The 19783-nt window shown below is 35.4% G+C and overlaps 1 protein-coding gene across 2 annotated transcripts in view; it reads left to right on the plus strand.

Moving 5' to 3' along the window:
• MIPOL1 (mirror-image polydactyly 1) overlaps positions 1-19783 on the plus strand; it is a 401247-nt gene that overhangs the window by 162296 nt on the left and 219168 nt on the right. For both annotated transcript variants that reach the window (XM_025392166.1, XM_025392167.1), the window contains exon 11: positions 6544-6651. In XM_025392166.1, the coding sequence (XP_025247951.1) occupies positions 6544-6651 (108 nt within the window). The remainder of the gene's footprint in view (positions 1-6543; positions 6652-19783) is intronic.

Genomic DNA, 19783 nt, shown 5'->3' on the forward strand with positions numbered 1-19783 from the left:
TATACTGTTTATTCTAGTTAGTCATTTCTCTAACCTTTTTTCAAGGTTTTTAGCTTCCTTGCCATGGGTTAGAACATGCTCCTTTAGCTTGGAGAAGTTTGTTACTACCAACCTTCTGAAGCCTACTTCTGTCAAATTGTCAAAGTCATTCTCCATCCAGCTTTGTTCTGTTGCTGGCGAAGAGCTGTGATCCTTTGGAGGAGAAGAGGCACTCTGGTTTTTGTAATTTTCAGCTTTTCTCCTCTGGTTTCTTCCCATCTTTATGGTTTTATCTACCTTTGGTCTTTGATGTTCTTGACCTACAGTTGGGGTTTTGGTGTGGATGTCCTTTTTGTTGATGTTGATGCTATTCCTTTCTGTTTGTTAGCTTTTCTTCTACCAGTCAGGTCCTCAGCTGCAGGTCTGTTGGAGTTTGCTGGAGGTCCACTCCAGACCCTATGTGGCTGCATATCACCAGCAGAGGCTACAGAACAGAAATATTGCAGAACAGCAGATACTGCTGCCTGATCCTTTTTCTGGAAGCTTTGTCCCAGAGGGCATCTGCCTGTATGAGGTGTCTGTCAGCCTCATTGGGAGGTATCTTCCAGTTAGGCTACATGGGGGTCAGGGACCTACTTGAGGAGGCTGTCTGTCCGTTCTCAGAGCTCAAACGCCATGCTGCAACAACCACTGCTCTCTTCGGAGCTGTCAGACAGGGATGTTTAAGTCTGCAGAAGTTGTCTGCTGCCTTTTTTTTCAGCTATGCCCTACCCACAGAGGTAGAGTCTATAGAGGCAGTAGGCCTTCCCGAGCTGTGGGGGCCTCCACACAGTTCAAGCTTCTTGGCTGCTTTGTTTGCCTACTTAAGCCTCAGCAATGGCAGATGCCCCTCCCCTAGCCAGGCTGCAGCCTCACAGGTTGATCTCAGACTGCTGCGCTAGCAGTGAGCAAGGCTCTGTGGGCATGGGACCTGCCGAGCCAGGCATAGGAGAAAATCTCCTGGTCTGCTGGTTGCTGAGACCATGGGAAAAGCACAGTATTTTGGCGGGAATGTACCATTTTTCCAGGTACAATCTGTTACCCCTTCCTTTGGCTAAGAAAGGGAAATCCCCCAACCCCTTGCACTTCCCAGGTGAGGTGACGCCCTGCCCTGCTTCAGCTCGACCACTGTGGGCTGCACCCACTGTGCAACCAGTGCCAATGAGAGGAACTAGGTACCTCAGCTGGAGATACAGAAATCACCCATCTTCTATGTGGATCACACTTGGATCTGCAGACTGGAGCTGTTCCTATTTGACCATCTTGGAATGGAAACCAATAAAGTTTTGCTTAGACCAATGTCCTGGAGATTTTCCCTTATATTTTCTATAGTAGTTTCATAATCTGAGGTCTTAGATTTAAGTCTTTCATCCATTTTGATTTGATTTTTGTATATGGCAAGGGTTAGTGGTCTAGTTATTCTTCTGCATATGGAAATCCAGTTTTCCCAGCACCATTTAATGAAGAGACTGTCTTTTCCCCAGTGTATGTTCTTGGCACTTTTGTTAAAAATTAGTTCACTGCAGGTGTGTGGATTTGTTTCTGGGTTTTCTATTCTGTTCCATTGGTCTATGTGTTTTTATGTCCAAACCATGCTGTTTTGTTTACTCTTGCTCTGTAGTATAATTTAAAGTGAGGTAAAGTGATTCCTCCAGTTTTGTTCTTTTGTTTAGGGTAACTTTGGCTCTTCTGCATCTCTTCTGGTTCCATATAAATTTTGGGATTTTTTTTCTATATCTGTGAAGAATGTAGTTGGTATTTTGATAGAGATTGCCTTGAATCTGTATATTGCTTTGGGTAGTACCTACGTTTTTACAATGTTGACTCTTCCAATCCATGAACATGGACTGTCTTTTCATTTTTTGGTTTTCTCTTTAATTTCTTTCATCAGTGTTTCATAGTTTTCGTTATAGAGATCTTGCATTTCTTTGGTTAAATTAATCTCTTGGTATTTAGTTTTACCTGAAACTGTGATAAATGGGAGTGTTTTCTAAAATTTCTTTTTCAGATTTTTCACTGTTGTCATATAGAAATGCTACTTATTTTTGTATGTTGATTTTGTATCCTGCAACCTTACTGAATTTGTTTATCAATTCTAATAGTTTTTTTGTGTGTATGTGGAATCTTTAGGTTTTTCCAAATATATGATCATATCATTTGCAAACAGGGATAATTTGACTTCTTCCATTCCAGTTTGGATGCCCTTTATTTCTTTCTCTTGTCAGATTGCTCTGGTTAGGACTTACAGTACTATATTGAATAACAGTGGTGAAAGTGTGCATCCTTGTTGTTTTCCAGATCTTAGAGGAAAGGCTTTCAGTTTTTCCCCATTCAGTATGATGCTTGTTGTGGGTCTGTCGTATGTAGTTTTTATTATGTTGATGTACGTTCTTTCTGTACCTAATTTTTTTAGTGTTTTTATCATGCAGAGATGTTAAATTTCATCAGATGCATTTTCAGCATCAATTAAAATGATCATGTGGTTTTTGTCCTTCACTCTGTTGACGTGATGTATCACATTGATTGATTTGCGTATGTTGAATCATCCTTGCATCCCAGGGATAAATCCCTCTTAGTCATGATGCATGATCTTTTTAATGTATTATTGAACTCGTTTGCTAGTATTTTTTTGAGGATTTTTGCATCAATATGTATCAGAGATATTGGCCTATAGTTTTCTTTTTTTGATGTGTCTTTGTCTGGTTTCGGTATTATGATAATACTGGCCTTGTAGAATGTGTTTGGAAGTCTTCCCTCTTCTTCTGTTTTTCAGAATAGTTTGAGTAGGACCAGTATTTGTTCTTCTTTAAATATTTATTAGAATTCAGCAGTGAAGCAATCAGGTCCAAGGCTTTTCTTTACTGAGATACTTTTTATTATGGCTTCGATCTCGTTACTTGCTATTGTTCTGTTCAGGTTTTGGATTTCTTCCTGGCTCAATCCTGGCAAAATCTTGTTTGTGTCTAGAAATGTGTCCATTTCTTCTAGATTCTTCAATTTATTGACATATAGTTGCTTATAGTAGGCACTAATAATCCTTTGAATTTCTGTCATATTGATTTTAGTATCTCTTTTCATCTTTGAAGTTTACTTATTTGAATTTTCTCTCCTTTTTCTCAGTCTGGCTTTTGTTATATGGATCTCTTGTATTTTTTTTTTTCATTTCAGATTTATTCATTTTTACTCTGAACTTTATTGTTCCTTCTACTAATTTTGGGTTTAGTTTGCTCTTTCTTTTCTAGTTCTTTAAGATGCATTGTTAAGATTGTTTGAGGTTTTTCTTCTTTTATGCTGTAGGCACTTATCTCTGTAAACTTCCCTCTTAGTACTACTTTTGCTGTATCCTGTAGTGATGTTGTGTTTCCATTATCATTTGTTTCAAGAAGTTTTTCCATTTTCTTCCTAATTTCTTCATTGACCCACTGGTCATTCAGGAGCATATTGTTTAATTTTGATATGTTTGTGTAGTTTCCAGAATTCTTCCTGTTATTAATTTCTAGTTTTCTTCTGTTGTGGTTAGAGAAGATGTTTGATATTATTTCTTTCTTTTTTTTTTTTATGTTTTAAGACTTGTTTTGTGACCTAACATATGATCTACCCATGAGAATGATCCATGTGCTGAGGAAAAGAATGTGTATTGTGCAGCCTTTGGACGAGATGTTCTGTAAATATCTAGTAGATCCATTTGGTCTGTAGTTCAGATCCAGTCTGAAGTTCCTTTGTTGATTTTCTTTATGGAAAATATGTTCATCCCTGAAAGTGGGATGTCGATATCTCCAGCTATTGTTGTATTGGAGCCTATATCTCTCTTTAGCTCCAATAATACTTGCTTTATATATGTATGGGTGCTCCAGTGTTGAGTGCATATATATTTAAAATTGCTATATCCTCTTGCTGAATTGACCACTTTATCATTATATAATGATCTTCTTTGTCTCTCCTTAGAGTTTTTGTCTTGAAATTTGTTTTGTCTGATATAAGTATAGCTACTCCTGCCCTTTCTGTATCATTTAAATGACAAATTTAACAATTAAAAATATAAACGTTGAAGAATTAATTTGGTGAGAATATCAATAAAATTTGAGATGTGATTAAATGATAGGATCTTTATCTGCTTTATAACTATTTTATGAAATTATAAAGTGACAGTAATTAATATAGTATGCCACTTCCTAATGAATAAACTGTTCAATCCCATTGCTTCAAAATAAATTTCAAAATTACAGAGTTTAATAAAAGTAAAAAGAAACAAACCACTAGAAATTATATATAAATATGCAATTGTGGGGAATATGTTAGACTTTTCAAGGATAATGTCAAATGAAGAAATAATATAGGATTAGGTAAATTTAAATAAATATTTAATGTAGTTAAATATGCTACAAATATTTATTTTACAAGAACGTTTAGCATTTATTTCTTGAGCATGAATGAGTGAATTTTTTATGTTTCTACCATGTAGTTTGGAAAAATCCCTATTCCTGGGTGATTTCTAATTTATTTGGAATGAAAAGAATAGGTGTCACACAACTCTTGACCATGCTTCCTCATTTTCTTCAGATACACTTCTGAAGTTTCTACTTTCATTTATTTTCTCCTGTATTCTTCTTCTTTCTCCAGTGTCAGCTTACAAAATCACATGCCCAAAACAAGCCCAACTCAGATGTCAGCAGCTCCATGAAACATTCTTTCTCCCATAGCCAAAATAATCTGCTCCACCTTTGAATCCTAATAGATCACTTAGTTATTACATTTTAATACTTAATAATTTTATATTAAATTTAGTTGAAAATGTAAAGGATAATTTAGTAGAGTGTATCTCTACTTTATCGTCACAGTTAGTGCTATGCCATATTCGTTTTCTTGGGTCATAATTTGTGTCCTCAGTAACACACACTGTGATTTGATTGCATTCTGACCAAATATTTTTTTACTGGCTATAAAAGATACACAGTTTAATATGTAGATCATGTGTCTCCTGAAAATAAATGCCACATAATATGTGTCACAGAATTTTCATGTAAATTTTTAAAAATGTGATAGGTGAATTAAGTTGTCATACAGCTCATGATGGAATAGACATGGCAATGTAAAAAAATCTGCACTAAGTCAGTATTTTATCATATTTGGAGAATTTAGTTTCAACAAAACTATCTGCTAAATTAAATTAATTTTGATTAGGAATGCCTTGATATTATGGTTATTTTATTTATTTTTAAGAGTGTTTTGATTTTATAATTGTATTATTTATGCATGAAGTGTGTATACTCAATTTCACATTTGTACACAGACATCATTCAGCAATCTAAGTCAATATGAGGAGTCTGGTAAGACTTTTTCTTCCAAAACATTTTGTATATTACTCAAAGTTGTGAAATATTGATACATACTGCCTAATATTATTTGGGTCAGAGGCAGAAGAAACCAGAGGAGTAAGAAATGTCATTTTGGATGATAGCTGCATTGTGATTGTAACATAATAAGTAATGATTTTTTATTCATCCATTATGACAACTATCCATTTGTCAAATAATCTAGAAAGAACTTTTTCCTGATCTTAAATCAGTATGTGTCCTTATTAGTTGTTTTGTAAGTATTCTAATTTTAAAATAGATAAATTAAGGAATGGTTTTTAACTTTTTCCTCAATGATGGGTTTAGTACTTTATTTGTTTAATCCCCCATGTATCTTCCTATTGTCCTGATTTACATCACACCATTTTATAGCCTGTGTAATTATTATGTGAAGTGTTTTACATATTTATATTGAAATCTTATATTGAAATGGCAAGATATTTCAAAAATTTTTTGAACACAGATGCTTCTATTGGCTCATTGAAACTTTTACTTATTTTTTTTTACTTATATTCTCTTATATTCTTTACTTGTATTCCAAATAGGTGAAAGTGATCATTTCACATATTTGTTACCACTTTTACTTATAAGTAAAATTTGATCAAAATGGGAGAAATTAAAAACACTTAATTCTTTATCTGTTTCCAAGTCTTGACACTCTGGCTATTGCTTTTTTCTCTATAAAATTGTTTCCTTAGATATTTTTAAAAACCGGAAATATTTCTGAATGTACACCTTATAATTTTTATTTTAAAGTATTGATAAAATGTGATCATACAATATCATATTGTAGTTTATTTAGAATCCAATATGATTTTTAGAAGCACGCTTTTATTCAACCAATAGATGGATAATCGGAACCATTTGCTCAAAGAATAATTTTAAATATGGTTCGACCTTAATTTTATAAAAGTGTTTTTGTGATTTATATAACATTCAGATTAATAAAGTAACTGAAAATTGTAATTGAATTTTTAGAATACTATAAGCAATGTTTTTATTTATTGTACTTACCTTTACTTTTACTTACCATTCTTGTTGCAAAAAAAAAAAAAAAAAAAAAAACCTTGTCTTTTAGAGAATACAGTGATATTATTTACATTAATTCATGTGGCTTGGTGAAAAAAATGCTATAACTCCTTTACTTAATGGGATTCTTCCCCTGTGGCAGTGCAAACGGCTAGAGCAGGAGCTTCATCATCTGAAAGAGCAGAACCAGACTTCAGCAAACAACATGAGACATCTGACTGCTGAAAACAATCAAGAACGTGCTCTGAAGGTAAATCTCCGTTCCTTCTTGCAGGCAAATTAAGGTTGTAAGCCCTTGGTGCCAGCCTTCTGTGCTGCATATATCAGTTGTGTACATTGCAGCAGAAGTGAGCTGTGGTGTTTGCCAACAACCCCTTCTTTAAACACAGATACAGCACCCTTCTGTTATGGTATATTTTATTTCATGTATGTGTATGTGAAAACAACACATTTTCTGAATTTCGAGTGATGGTATATTAATAACTTTTGGTACATGTTTATTCTGTTTCTTTTTTATATCATTACCTTTTGCAGTTAATAAAAAGTGACCACATTAAAAGAAAAAAATTAAATTATGGGCCTTTGCTTTGCATCAATATTTATTGTAATAATTTTTAAAAGGACTTTTGTAATATTAGTCACCCACAGAACTGACAGTCCTTGAAGAATATGTGAGTGTGTTTGGGAAATGAAGAGGTACTTAGAATGTTACAGTAAAAGAGAAAGAAAGATGTTAAATAATAAATTCAACTAAAACTTTCAACAAGTGAAATACACGTTTCATAACAAAAAGTTCTGTCCCATTGTAATATAGATCAAGTAATTATGAAAAAGGACATGGTTTTAATTCTCCTAATTATATTTTTTTCTTAAAGTGCTTGTGACTTTTCATTTTACTTTTTGTCTTTTGCCCAGTTCTCAGTATAGTGCCTGTACACAGTAGTTGTCTCTACCCTCAAGGTGCTTGCATTCTCATGCTAACCTGTTAAGGTTTAAAAAAAGAAATCCATGAGAAACAGAAAAGATTCATCATTGTTTTTATTGTATAATAAGAAAAGATTTGCTACCAAGAAGGTTATATTCTACTTCGCTGTCTTAAATTTTTTTTTTTTTTTGCTGCATATTACAGAGCAATATCATGGCATTAGCTGTGTAACTCACTAAGCTGGAATCATGTACCAAAATTGAGGAAAATTGTGACATTTTAATGTAGAAAATATTTTTAATCTGTCTAAGAAGTATAAGATTTGGTAGAAGTCAGATTTTTCCACAAAATGTATTTAACTTCATTTTGATATTTTTAGTGGTAGGCTTATAATATCTTTGTTATTATTGTTTAATGCACTTTCTGCTTTAGATAGATGAAAACGATAAGTGAGAAAGGAACAAATTATAGATTGCTGTGATTATTTGTAATTACCCCCAAGGAATTTACTATTTTATGAAAAGTAGTAATAATTTTTAAAATGTATACTTGCAAAATAGAAAACATTATTTGACAAGCAGCTTCCATAATGTATGCTAATTTGTCAGTGTTAGGGGACAGATTTAATGGGCTTAATATGATATGGCAGTCTCCATTTAAAACAGTGCCTAAAATAAAAATTCTAGTTTGTTAAGTATATGTTAATTTCATGGTCTTTATTCTGGCACTTCTGGTTGTGTGTGCCTGTTGAATTTAATGAAATGATAGCTGCTATTTATGGAGAGAGATAAGGAAATAGATGGAATAATTTTTTTTTTTGAGACAGAGTGTCGCTCCATTGCCCAGGCTCGAGTGCAGTGGTGTGATCTTGGCTCACTACAAACTCTGCCTCCTGGGTTCGAGCGTTTCTCCTGCTTCAGCCTCCCGTGTAGCTGGGACTACAGGTGCCCAGCACCACGCCTGGCTAATTTTTGTGTTTTTAGTAAAGTCGGGGTTTCACCATGTTGGCCAGGCTGGAAATAGATAAGTTCAAAACAAACATTAAACCCCCATAAGATAGAAATTTCTGCTAACTGTAGACTACTATCTAATTTAAAACAATATAGCTATATTTTCACTCCTGACAAATATACTATATTAAAATCTTTTCTAGTTGCTCATCTTTTTTTGCAAAAGTCTCACATTTTTCTGTTGTCTTTTAGTCCTTCGTAACATTCATTAAGTAAGCTTGCTTAAATTCTTGGTAAAGATAAAAGGAAGAATTAATTTTTTAAAACTTATCAACTCAATCTTTATTAAGCATCTGTGTTCATTTAAGCTTGTTTTAAAATGGTCTGTCTTGCATAACACTGACAAATTTTTTATTAATTTTATGCCATATTTCCTCATGAGAAACTCTAAATTTTTTCTGAAAATTAGGTCAATTATAAAACATTTGCTTTATTCTGAATCATTTTTTAAAAATTACTCTTACCTTCCAGGAAGTTTTTGTTTTTTATTTGATGCATTAATTATAGCGCTATGTACCTTTAAGTTGTCATATGAGTTAATGAATAATAAGTTTACTACCAAGCTATCTGGTGAGTGAACAGTTTGCCTCCTTTCTGAGCAATATGTTTATCTTTTATAACTTATTTATAAGTATCATTTTTCGGTTAACTGATTTAATATTTAGTTAGTATCTAGTAAGTGTCAGAAACAACTCTTTAAAAACGATTCACTGTCTCTAAAGGTTTCAGTCTGCCAATAATATTTTTAGTATTTTATTATAAATAGTACTGTTATGAATATCACTATTAAATGTCAACTTGAGTAGGGTAAAAACTGAAAAATTCATGCTTTATTTTATTGAATTACACGGAAATTCCTAAAGGTAACGATTCTAGAGATATATTTGGGGAAAAACAATCACAATTAGTAGTCATAGATTACATAGAATTTTCCAAAATAATTATGGCAAAATCAGTTATCATGCAAGGAAATACTTTTTAATAATCTAGTGTCATTTTAATAATAATGTCTGTTTATTCTAATAACCAGATATTTTTTTCTAAATTACTTTTTATGATAGAGACTAAGATTAGATTTTTACTGATCATTTATAAGCATTCTTTTTAATGTAGGATGCAGTTATGCTAGATAATTTTGCAGGCCGGGTGTGGTGGTTCACACCTGTAATCCCAGCACTTAGGGAGGCTGAGACGGGTGGATCACTTGGGGTCAAGAGTTCGACATCAGCCTGGCCAACATAATGAAAACCCGTCTCTACTAAAAAATACTAAAATGAGCAAGGCGTGGTGGTGGATGCCTGTAATCCTAGCTACTCAGAAGGTTGAGGCAGGAGAATTGCTTCAGCCCAGGAGGCAGAGGTTGCAGTGAGCAGAGATTGTGCCACTGCATTCCAGCCTGGGCAACAGAGTGAGACTCCATCTCAAAAAAAAAAAAAAAAAAAGAAAGAAAAAGAAAAAAAAATTGCAAGGCATAGCACTGTTTCTCCTACTTTTATATTTTCTATTTTCCCTAATAACAAGTAAAACACAGTGGTATCTATAGGATAAGAGACTGAATTATATTGATACTAGTATATATTCTGAAAGTTACTTTTTTAAAAAACAGCTTATTTTCTTGTTTAAAGTAAATTTTATCTACTTAAGAAATTGGTTTCTGGAAGAACATGTTTTTGAACACGTGATTTTGTTTGTTTCTTCATTCTGAAACAGAGTCTCACTCTGATGCCCTGGCAGGAATGCAGTGGCTCGATCTCAGTTCACTGCAACTTCTGCCTCCCAGGTTCAAGTGATTCTCTGGCCTCAGCCTCCCAAGTAGCTGGGATTACAGGCATGTACCACCACGCTCACTAATTTTTGTATTTTTAGTAGAGATAGGGTTTTACCACAATGCCCACCCTGGTCTCGAACTCCTGGCCTCAAGTGATCCGCCTGCCTTGGCCTCCCAAAGTGCTGGGATTACAGGCATGAGTCACCAAGCCCAGCCTTGAATATGTAATGTTTTTAAAATAAATTTGCGTTAGATATAAATATGTAGACATCAAACTTAATAAGGAAATTCATATATATTGCCTTTCTATCCTTTCTTCTTTTTTTTTTTTTTTTTTTGTTCGTTATACTTTAAGTTCTGGGGTACGTGTGCAGAACATGCAGGTTTGTTACATAGGTATACACATGCCATGGTGGCTTGCTGCACCCATCAACCCATCATCTACATTAAGTATTTCTCCTAATGATATCCGTCCCTTAGCCCCCCACCGCCAGACAGGTCCCACTGTGTGATGTTCCCCTCCCTGTGTCCATGTATTCTCATTGTTCAACTCTCACTTATGAGTGAGAACATGCAGTGTTCGATTTTCTGTTCCTGTGTTAGTTTGCTGAGAATGATGATTTCCAGCTTCATCCATGTCCCTGCAAAGGACATAAACTCATCCTTTTTGATGGCTGCATAGCATTCCATAGTGTATATGTGCCACATTTTCGTTACCCAGTCTATCATTGATGGGTATTTGGGTTGGTTCCAAGTCTGCTATTGTGAACAGTTCCGTAATAAACGTAAGTGTGCATGTGTCTTTATAGTAGAATGATTTATAATTCTTTAGGTGTATACCCCGTAATGGAATTGCTGGGCCAAATGATATTTGTAGTTCTAGATCCTTGAGGAATTACCACACTGTCTTCCACAATAATTGAACTAATTTACACTCCCACCAGCAGTGTAAAAATGTTCCTATTTCTATGCATCCTCTCCAGCATCTGTTGTTTCCTGATTTTTTAATGATCACCATTGTAACTGGCATGAGATGGTATCTCATTGTGGTTTTGATTTGCATTTCTCTAATGACCAGTGATGATAAGCTTTTCTTCATATTTTTGTTGGCTGCATAAATGTCTTCTTTTGAGAAGTGTCTGTTTGTATCCTCTGTCCACTTTTTGATGGCGTTGTTTGGTTTTTTTGGGGGTAAATTTGTTTAAGTTATTTGTAGATTCTGGATATTAGCCCTTTGTCAGATAGGTAGATTGCAAAAATTTTCTCCCATTCTGTAGGTTGTCTGTTCACTCTGATGGTAGTTTCTTTTGCCATGCAGAAGCTCTTTAGTTTAACTAGATCCCATTTGTCTATTTTGACTTTTGTTGCCATTGCTTTTGATGTTTTAGTCATGAAGTCTTTGCCCATGCCTGTGTCCTGAATGGTATTGCTTAGGTTTTCTTCTAGGGTTTTTATGGTGTTAGGTCTTATGTTTAAGTCTTAAACTGTCTTGAGTTAATTTTTGTGTAAGGTGTAAGGAAGGGGTCCAATTTCAGTTTTCTGCATATGGCTAGCCAGTTTTTCCAACACCATTTATTAAATAGGGAATCCTTTACCGATTGCTTGTTTTTGTCAGGTTTGTCAAAGATCAGATGGTTGTAGATGTGTGGCGTTATTTCTGAGGCCTCTGTTCTGTTTCATTGGTCTATATATCTGTTTTGCTACCAGTACCATGCTGTTTGGTTATTGTAGCCTTGTGTAGTTTGAAGTCAGTTAGTGTGATGCATCCAGCTTTGTTCTTTTTGCTTAGGATTGTCTTGGCTGTGTGGACTCCTTTTTGGTTCCATGTGGAATTTAAAGTAGTTTTTTCTAATTCTGTGAAGAAAGTTCGTGTTAGCTTGATGGTGATAACATTGAATCTATGAATTACTTTGGGCAGTATGGCCATTTTCATAATATTGATTCTTCTATCCATGAGCATGGAATGTTTTTCCATTTATTTGTGTCCTCTGTTATTTCCTTGATAGTGGTTTGTAGCTCTCCTTGAAGAGGTCCTTCACATCCTTGTAAGTTGTATTCCTAGATATTTTATTCTTTTTGTAGCAGTTGTGAATAGGAGTTAATTCATAATTTGTCTCTCTGTCTATCCTTTTTAAGAATTATTTTCATTATTATTATAATTTTTTTTTAGGTTAGCATCTCACTCTGTCACCTAGGCTGGAGTGCAATGGCACAATTACAGCTCACTATAGCCTCAACCACCTTGGCTTAAGTGATTCCTCCACCTCAGCCTCCCACATAGCTGGAATCGTGGCATGTGCCACCATGCTCAGCTGATTTTTTTATTATTTGTGGAGACGAAGTCTCAAACTCCTGGGCTCAAGTGATCATTCCACCTTGACCTCCCACAGTGTGGGGATTACAGATGTGAGCCGCCATGCCCAGCCTCCTTTTTAATTTATTAATTTACCTTCCTACTCACACATTTCCTTCCTATAATTGGAACTGTCCAATGTAATTCCGTTGAAAGTGAATCTTCCTTAGATTATAAAAGAGCTCTGATTGCTGATAAAACTTTGGTATTTATTATTTATTATCTTTACATCCCAATCAACCTAAGAAGAATAACTCATTTTAATCTTGTTGGGTCCTACCCTCTTGACATACTGGTTTTCTTTCCTCTCTTCCTGTTCTTCTCTTCTGTTCTGTTCTGTTCTGTTCTGTTCTGTTCTCTTCTCTTCTCCTCTTCTCTTTCTTTTCTTTCTTTCTTTCATTCTCACCATGTTACCCAGGCTGATCTCAAACTCCTGGGCTCAAGCAATCCTCCTGCCTCAGCTTCCCAAGTAGGCAGTTACAGGCAGTTACTCCTGTGACTGGCTTTCTGTAGTTTACTGTCACTGTATCCCCATTTTTTTCCCTCTTTGTTTGCTCTTCCTTACTTAGTCTTAATTGTTGGTGCTTATTTTTCTATTTCTAAAGAATAAATGTTTTCTGGGTTAGTTGTTTCCTCATTCTTATTTTTTAGAATAAACTTTGCTTTTTAGAGTAGTTTTAGATTCACATCAAAATTGCAAAACACAGAGTTTCCATATACTCACTGGTCCCACAGACATACAACCTCTCCCACTATCAACATCCTGCACCAGAGTGGTACATTTGTTATAGTCAGTGAACCTACATTGACACATCATCATAACCAAAAGTTCATAGTTTACATTAGAATTCACTTGGTGTTGAACATTGAGTGGTTATTGATAAATGTATAATGTTGTGTAGTCATTATAGTATCATGCAGGACAGTTTCACTGCCCAGAATATCCTCTGTGGTCTGCTTGTTCATCCCTCCTGACCAGCTTTTGGCTGTTTCCATAGTTTTGCTTTTTCCAGAATGTCATATAGTTGGAATTATAGAATATGTAGCCTTTTCATATTGGCTTCTATAACTTAGTAATATGCATTTAAAATTCATAGATATCTTTTGATGGCTTTATAACTCTTTTTTTTAAGTACTTAAAATATAGGCCTTTTTTTTTCTCTTGCTCAAAAAACAAATCAGGATATACTTGCTTAATGTTCTGTCAGTGGCTCATGGGCTAAGAGGTTTGTTGGTGCTAAACTCTTAGCACCAGCTAAATCACATTTAATTGTGTGGATATACCACAGTTTATTTAGTCAGTCATCTACTGAAAGGCATCTTTGTTGCTTCCAAGTTTTGACATTTATGAATAAAGTTTCTATAAACACCCATGTGTATTTTGTTTGTATGGACCCAGGTGTTTTCAGCTCATTTGAGTATGTACTAAGGAGTACAATTTCTGGATCATATGTAAAAATATGTTTAGTTTTATAAGAAGCTGCCAATTGTCTTCCAAGGTAGCTGTACGATTTTGCTTTTCCACCAGCAATGAATGAGAACTTCTGTTGCTCCATATTCTCACCAGCAGTTGGTGTTTCTTTTTTGTAGTCTTCTCAATTTCATCTTTCCCTATGGCATCACTTATCATTTTTGTCCTAATGATCCTATGTCTGCTCTTCCACTTGAATATCTTAATGTCTGCTTAACCACAGCAAGTTTGAATCCAAATGCCTAATTTGACTCTGTAAGCCTTCTCCCCGGGAGGAAGTCAAGACCTGAGTCAAACACTATTGATTGTATAATTCAACATTTATTTCCAGTCATACTCTCCTTTGCATGACTCTGTTAAGACACTGGAAAAGTTAAATACTTTCTCAGCTTTTCTTTTTACCAGTGAGACATAAAAATGAATCTACAGTAGTAAGGGAGGAGGAAAGAGGGATATCTTTGTAAAAGTTTTTGTTTTCCTTAGATAAGGGCAGATGAAGTAAACATCACTCCTTCCTCCCTTCTTATTACGTGCTGTCTGAAATTGCAGCAGTCATTTTATAGTCATGAGACAAAGACCAAGGGTAGCTGGCTATAACACCATTGAACCTCTTAGCCAATGAGCCACTGAAAGAATATTAAGCAACTATATCATCAGCAACCTTTGGCGGGGGCAAGATAAAATAGCCCTTTATTTTAAATCATTCTTTATGGTTTTCTATTATTTACTGCCAAATTGGTCTATTAACATCTATCAATTAATGGTACTACCATCCTTCTAGGCATGTAGGCTAAGACAGTTGACATAATCTTCATATCCTTTCCAGCTTTCCCCCACCACAAAGCAATTCCGTGTTCAGTCTTGACAGGAATGTGGTGGTTCTTTCGTATTTTTATGCCCTTTTTTTTTTTTCTTTAAGAGACAGGCTCTTTCATTTTGCCCAGGCTGGAGTGCAGTGGTATAATCAAAGCTCCCTATAACCTCCAATTCTTGGGCACAAGTGATCATTCTGCCTCAGTCTCCTTAGTAGCTATGACTACAGGTACATGCCACCACACCCCACTCATTTTTAAATTTCTTGTAGAGACAAGAGTCTTGCTATGATGACCAGGCTGGTCTCAAACTCCTGGCCTCAAGCCAGGCCTCCTAACTGGGCCTCGCAAAGTGCTGGGATTGCAGGCCTGAGCCACTGTGCCCAGACTTCTCTGCCATTTTTATTGTCTATCTTATGTTAAATTCATGTTCTAGATGATCGTACTACCCTCCTAACTAATTCTTTCATCCTCAGTTTCTCACATCTTAAGCAGTTGTCATGCTGCCATCAGCTATTATTCTAAAACATAGGTGACACTTTTCTACTCAAAAACGTTTGCTAATTCTTGCATTTTCTGCAATGTAAGAAGATATAGATATCTTGAGTGACCCTCGTGATAAAAATAATGAAAAAGGACAGTGATAATTTATTTATTTATTTATTTATTTTTACTTTTTTGAGACAGCGTTTCGCTCTTATTGTCCAGGCTGGGGTGCAATGGCACGATCTTGGCTCACCGCTACTTCTGCCTCCCAGGTTCAAGCGGTTCTCCTGCTTCAGCCTCCCGAGTAGCTGGGATTACAGGCACGCGCCAACACACCCGGCTAATTTTGTATTTTTAGTAGAGATGGGGTTTCTCCATGTTGGTCAGGCTGGTCTCGAGCTCCTGACCTCAGGTGATCCGCCTGCCTTGGCCTCCCAAAGTGTTGGGATTACAGGCGTGAGCCACTGCACCCGGCCCAATAATTTATATTTTAAGAGTATTTTAAAAATATACTCTTGAGAAAGCAATAAAATAAGGAATCTCCAAAGGCCTCAAACAAAGTAGAAATGAAACACACACACACACACACACACACACACACACACACACACACGGGAAATAAGTAATTGCCTGAAGCTGTCTTTCACTCTGAATAAATTTGTCAAATCTTGGTAAATTTGATCTTCTGTATTAGTGGCTGCAAGGGCAAGATAGATAGGAGTTAGAGCTAAGAGCGCATTTATGCCAGTGAGTGTTATAATGAGACATCCTCTTCTGAAACTAGTATTCTTGATGGTCACACCATTAGTGTTTACGTGAACAAGAGGCAAGCCCTTCATACAAATAAGATAGCAAGGGAACTTGACTTTCTTGACTGTGAAGGGGGAAAAATCTCTGAGAATTTATTATCCACAGCCAGCTTTTGGGCAAATTTAGAACCACATAGGTAGCCTGAATTCTTGCTGCATGTGTGGTTCTAAAAGCTGAGGACTTAATTTAAATGGTGCCCTGAAGGTGCCCACAGACAACAGACCAAAGGAAACTGTCTTCACATTAAGCATCTAATAATTCCTATATATAAGTTTCAAAGACCCTGAGCTCACAGAAAACGAAATCAGAAAATGCATAAGAGAAAAAGGCACTTGTAATGAAAGTCAGCAAAAACATATAGCGACAAAATCATATAGTTCAACAAATAGTTCCGATATTTTAATGTCTCCATCACAATATGATATAAGCATGTTTATTATCTTTTAGGAAAAAAGAGAGACTTAAAAAGAAGAGCAAGTAAACTGAATAAAAATGACTTAAAATCCACTCAGTCATGTTTAGTCAAATCTAACTCAATCACTAGATTGAACGTATAGAAATGTAAAGTAAAATAACCAAAACTAAACATATAGCAAATAGATTGAACAGCAGATTACAAACAGTTTAGGAAAATATTAGTAAACTGAAAGATCAGAAGCAAGTATGAAAATGGAAGCCAGAGAGACAAATACATGAAAGTTATAAAAGAGACGTTAAAAGACACAAAAAACAGAGGAAAAGAGCTAAAATAAATCTATTCAGAATTTCAGAGAAGATGGCAAAGGGAATGGGGAAAAGGCAAGATACAAAGAAATTATGACTAACATTTTTAAGAATTATCAAATGACAAACACCTCAGATCTAGGAATTCCAAATGAATTCTCATTATAATAAAGGAGAAAAAAAAACCCACTGGAGAACATAGGAATTAAAGAAAAGCTCTTAAAAACAACCTATTAGAAACACGTTTATAAAAGATAGCAGACTCACTGAGTTCTCCATGGCAATAATGGAGTAGTATTTTGAATACAGTGAGAACAAGAAGAATAATGCATTAGATATTACACAGAGAGAGTAATTCTCAAGAACAAGAATGAAATAACAGTTCTATAAATAAAAAGCTTCGGTTGCATTCTGTTGCCTGTGGAATGAAAATTCAAGCTTCCTCTAAGTATGGAATTTAGGACTCCATACTATAGTTTTACCCTGCTTTTCTTTTTCTTTTTCTTCTTGAACTACTTCTCTCTCTTTTATAAACCCCAGATATTTCCCGCTACTTAGAGTTTCCTAAATGTTCTTTAATTTCTTCTGGTGTTTGCTTTTGTTTTGACTTTACTTTTTTCTGTCTTGATTATTAGTTAATTATTTAAATGTCATTTTCCATAAATGAGAAACTTCTTGGATATGAGGAATCATAACTTTTATGATGCTAGTCCCTTGGAATTTAGCACATTGTTTATATCATATTATACAACCAGTTTTTTAAATAAAAAATCTATTTTAATATATCCTAGTTGAAGTCAAGATATTTATTATCCACAGTGTTCAAGACATGGATAACATGGAATTATTCTGCTATAATATTGTCTTAATAATCACTAACTGTGCCCAACTAAAACTCTATAGAAGGATTTCTATTTTGTGCTAACATTTCTTAGTTTATAAACTGGACAGTACCATTACAGGAATTCTGGTTTTTACTATTGGCTTAAAAATACTGATAAAAGAGCTTCTGTTTGTTCATTTTGTCCTTTGCTGTTTGTAGTATACTGCAAGATAAGCTCTTTTAAGAGACTAAGTAAATAGCAAGCACCATTTATTGTACGTAATAGTAAGTAATAATACAATTGTTAAGAGGAAATCATTTGTTGAGGCTGGGCACGGTGGCTCACGCCTGTAATACCAGCACTTTGGGAGGCTGAGGCGGGTAGATCACCTGAGGTCAGGAGTTCGAGACCAGCCTGGCCAACATGGCGAAACCTTGTCTCTACTAAAAAGCTCAAAAATTACCCGGGTGTGGCGGCACATGCCTGTAGTCCCAGCTACTCAGGAGGGTGAGGCAGGAGAATTGCTTGAACCCAGGAGGTGGAGGCTGCAGTAAGCCAAGATCACACCACTGCACTACAGCCTGGACAGCAGAGTGAGACTGTCTCAAAAAAAAAAAAAAAAAAAAAAAGATGAAATCATATATTGAGATGAGTTGTTAGCCTTTTTCTTATAGCAGCCACGTTAATGTACTATCTTTGATATGCCCAGATGGATACCTTCTATTGACAGTGGAGTATGGTTGTGAGTTTTTTATTTCCTTTTTTTTTTGAGACGGAGTCTGTCTCTATTGCCCAGGCTGGAGTGCAGTGGTGTGATCTTGGCTCGCTGCAACCTCTGCCTCCCAGGTTCAAGTGATTCTGTGCCTCAGCCTCCTGAATAGCTGGGATTATAGGTGCCCGCCACCACGACTGGCTAATTTTTGTATTTTAGTAGAGACAGGGTTTCACCATGTTGGCCAGGCTGGTCTTGAACTCTTGACCTCGTGATACACCCACCTCGGCCTCCCAAAGTGCTGGGATTACAGACATGAGCTATCGTACCCGGCTGATTGTGGGTTATTTTTTATAAGATAATTCTAGTAATAGGTTTTAATTTAAAAATCCTGAATTTACCATTTACTAGCTATGCAGCATTGGGAAATTCAGAAATTCCATGAATATTGGCTCCTGCATTTTTGCAATAATAAAAGCAGGGAGATAGTGTTACAGCTAATAAAATATATGTGTAATCTATTATAAAATATGACGTATTATGCCAATGTTACATTTGGTGTAGGTATCGAAGACCTGTGTTCTTGTCTTTGTTCTGCTATGACCAAACTGTATGATGTTTGTCAAAGTATTTTTATCTTCAAAATGAGGAGGTTGAATAACATTTTGTCATTTAAATTACAAAATAATGTGATTTTATGAATTTGTAGTGTGGTATCATTGTTTTACTTATTTATTCAACAATATATATTTGTGAGTTGGTCTGAATTCAGGCTATATAGATTCTTAATTAAGAGAAGAGCAGTCATTTTCAAGCTAGTATGGTAATAGGTAGAATGACCATATAGTTTATCATTAAGACATTTTTGAGAGCAAAAAGTGTATGATTAATATTTACACCAAGACAACAGGGTTATGGCTACAAAGGGATCCTTATGATGATGGAAGAGTTCTGTATCTTGATTGTGGTGATGGTTATGTCAATTTACGTGTGATAAAATTGCATAAAACCACACACACACACACACACACAAGTGCATGTAAGACTGGTGAAGTCTGAATAAGCTCGGTGGACTCTGTCACAGTGCCAGATTTAGATACTGTACTGTGGTATTTAGATATTATATTGTGATGGTATAAGATGTTAAACCATTGGGAGACATCAGGTAAAGGTACCTGTGATCTTCGTGGACATTTGAACTTCCTGTGAATTTATAATGATTTCAAAATACAAACTTACTTTTAAAATGTGAGTTACATAGTCCAGCCTATACTCAAGGGGAATGGATTACATAAGGACATGAATTCCAGGAGGCAAGGATCATTTGAGGCATGCTAGAGGCTGCCTATCACAACTTGGGTGTATATAAACATCATAAACTTAATATACCAGAAAGCAAATTCCTGGTCTTACCCACCCCAAAACTTGGTCATTTTGCAGACTCTATCTGAACAGAACATTCTTTTAACCTAGCAGTGGCTTAGGCCA

Source organism: Theropithecus gelada, chromosome 7b (assembly GCF_003255815.1).
Source record: "Theropithecus gelada isolate Dixy chromosome 7b, Tgel_1.0, whole genome shotgun sequence".
Taxonomy (NCBI): Eukaryota; Metazoa; Chordata; class Mammalia; order Primates; family Cercopithecidae; genus Theropithecus; species Theropithecus gelada.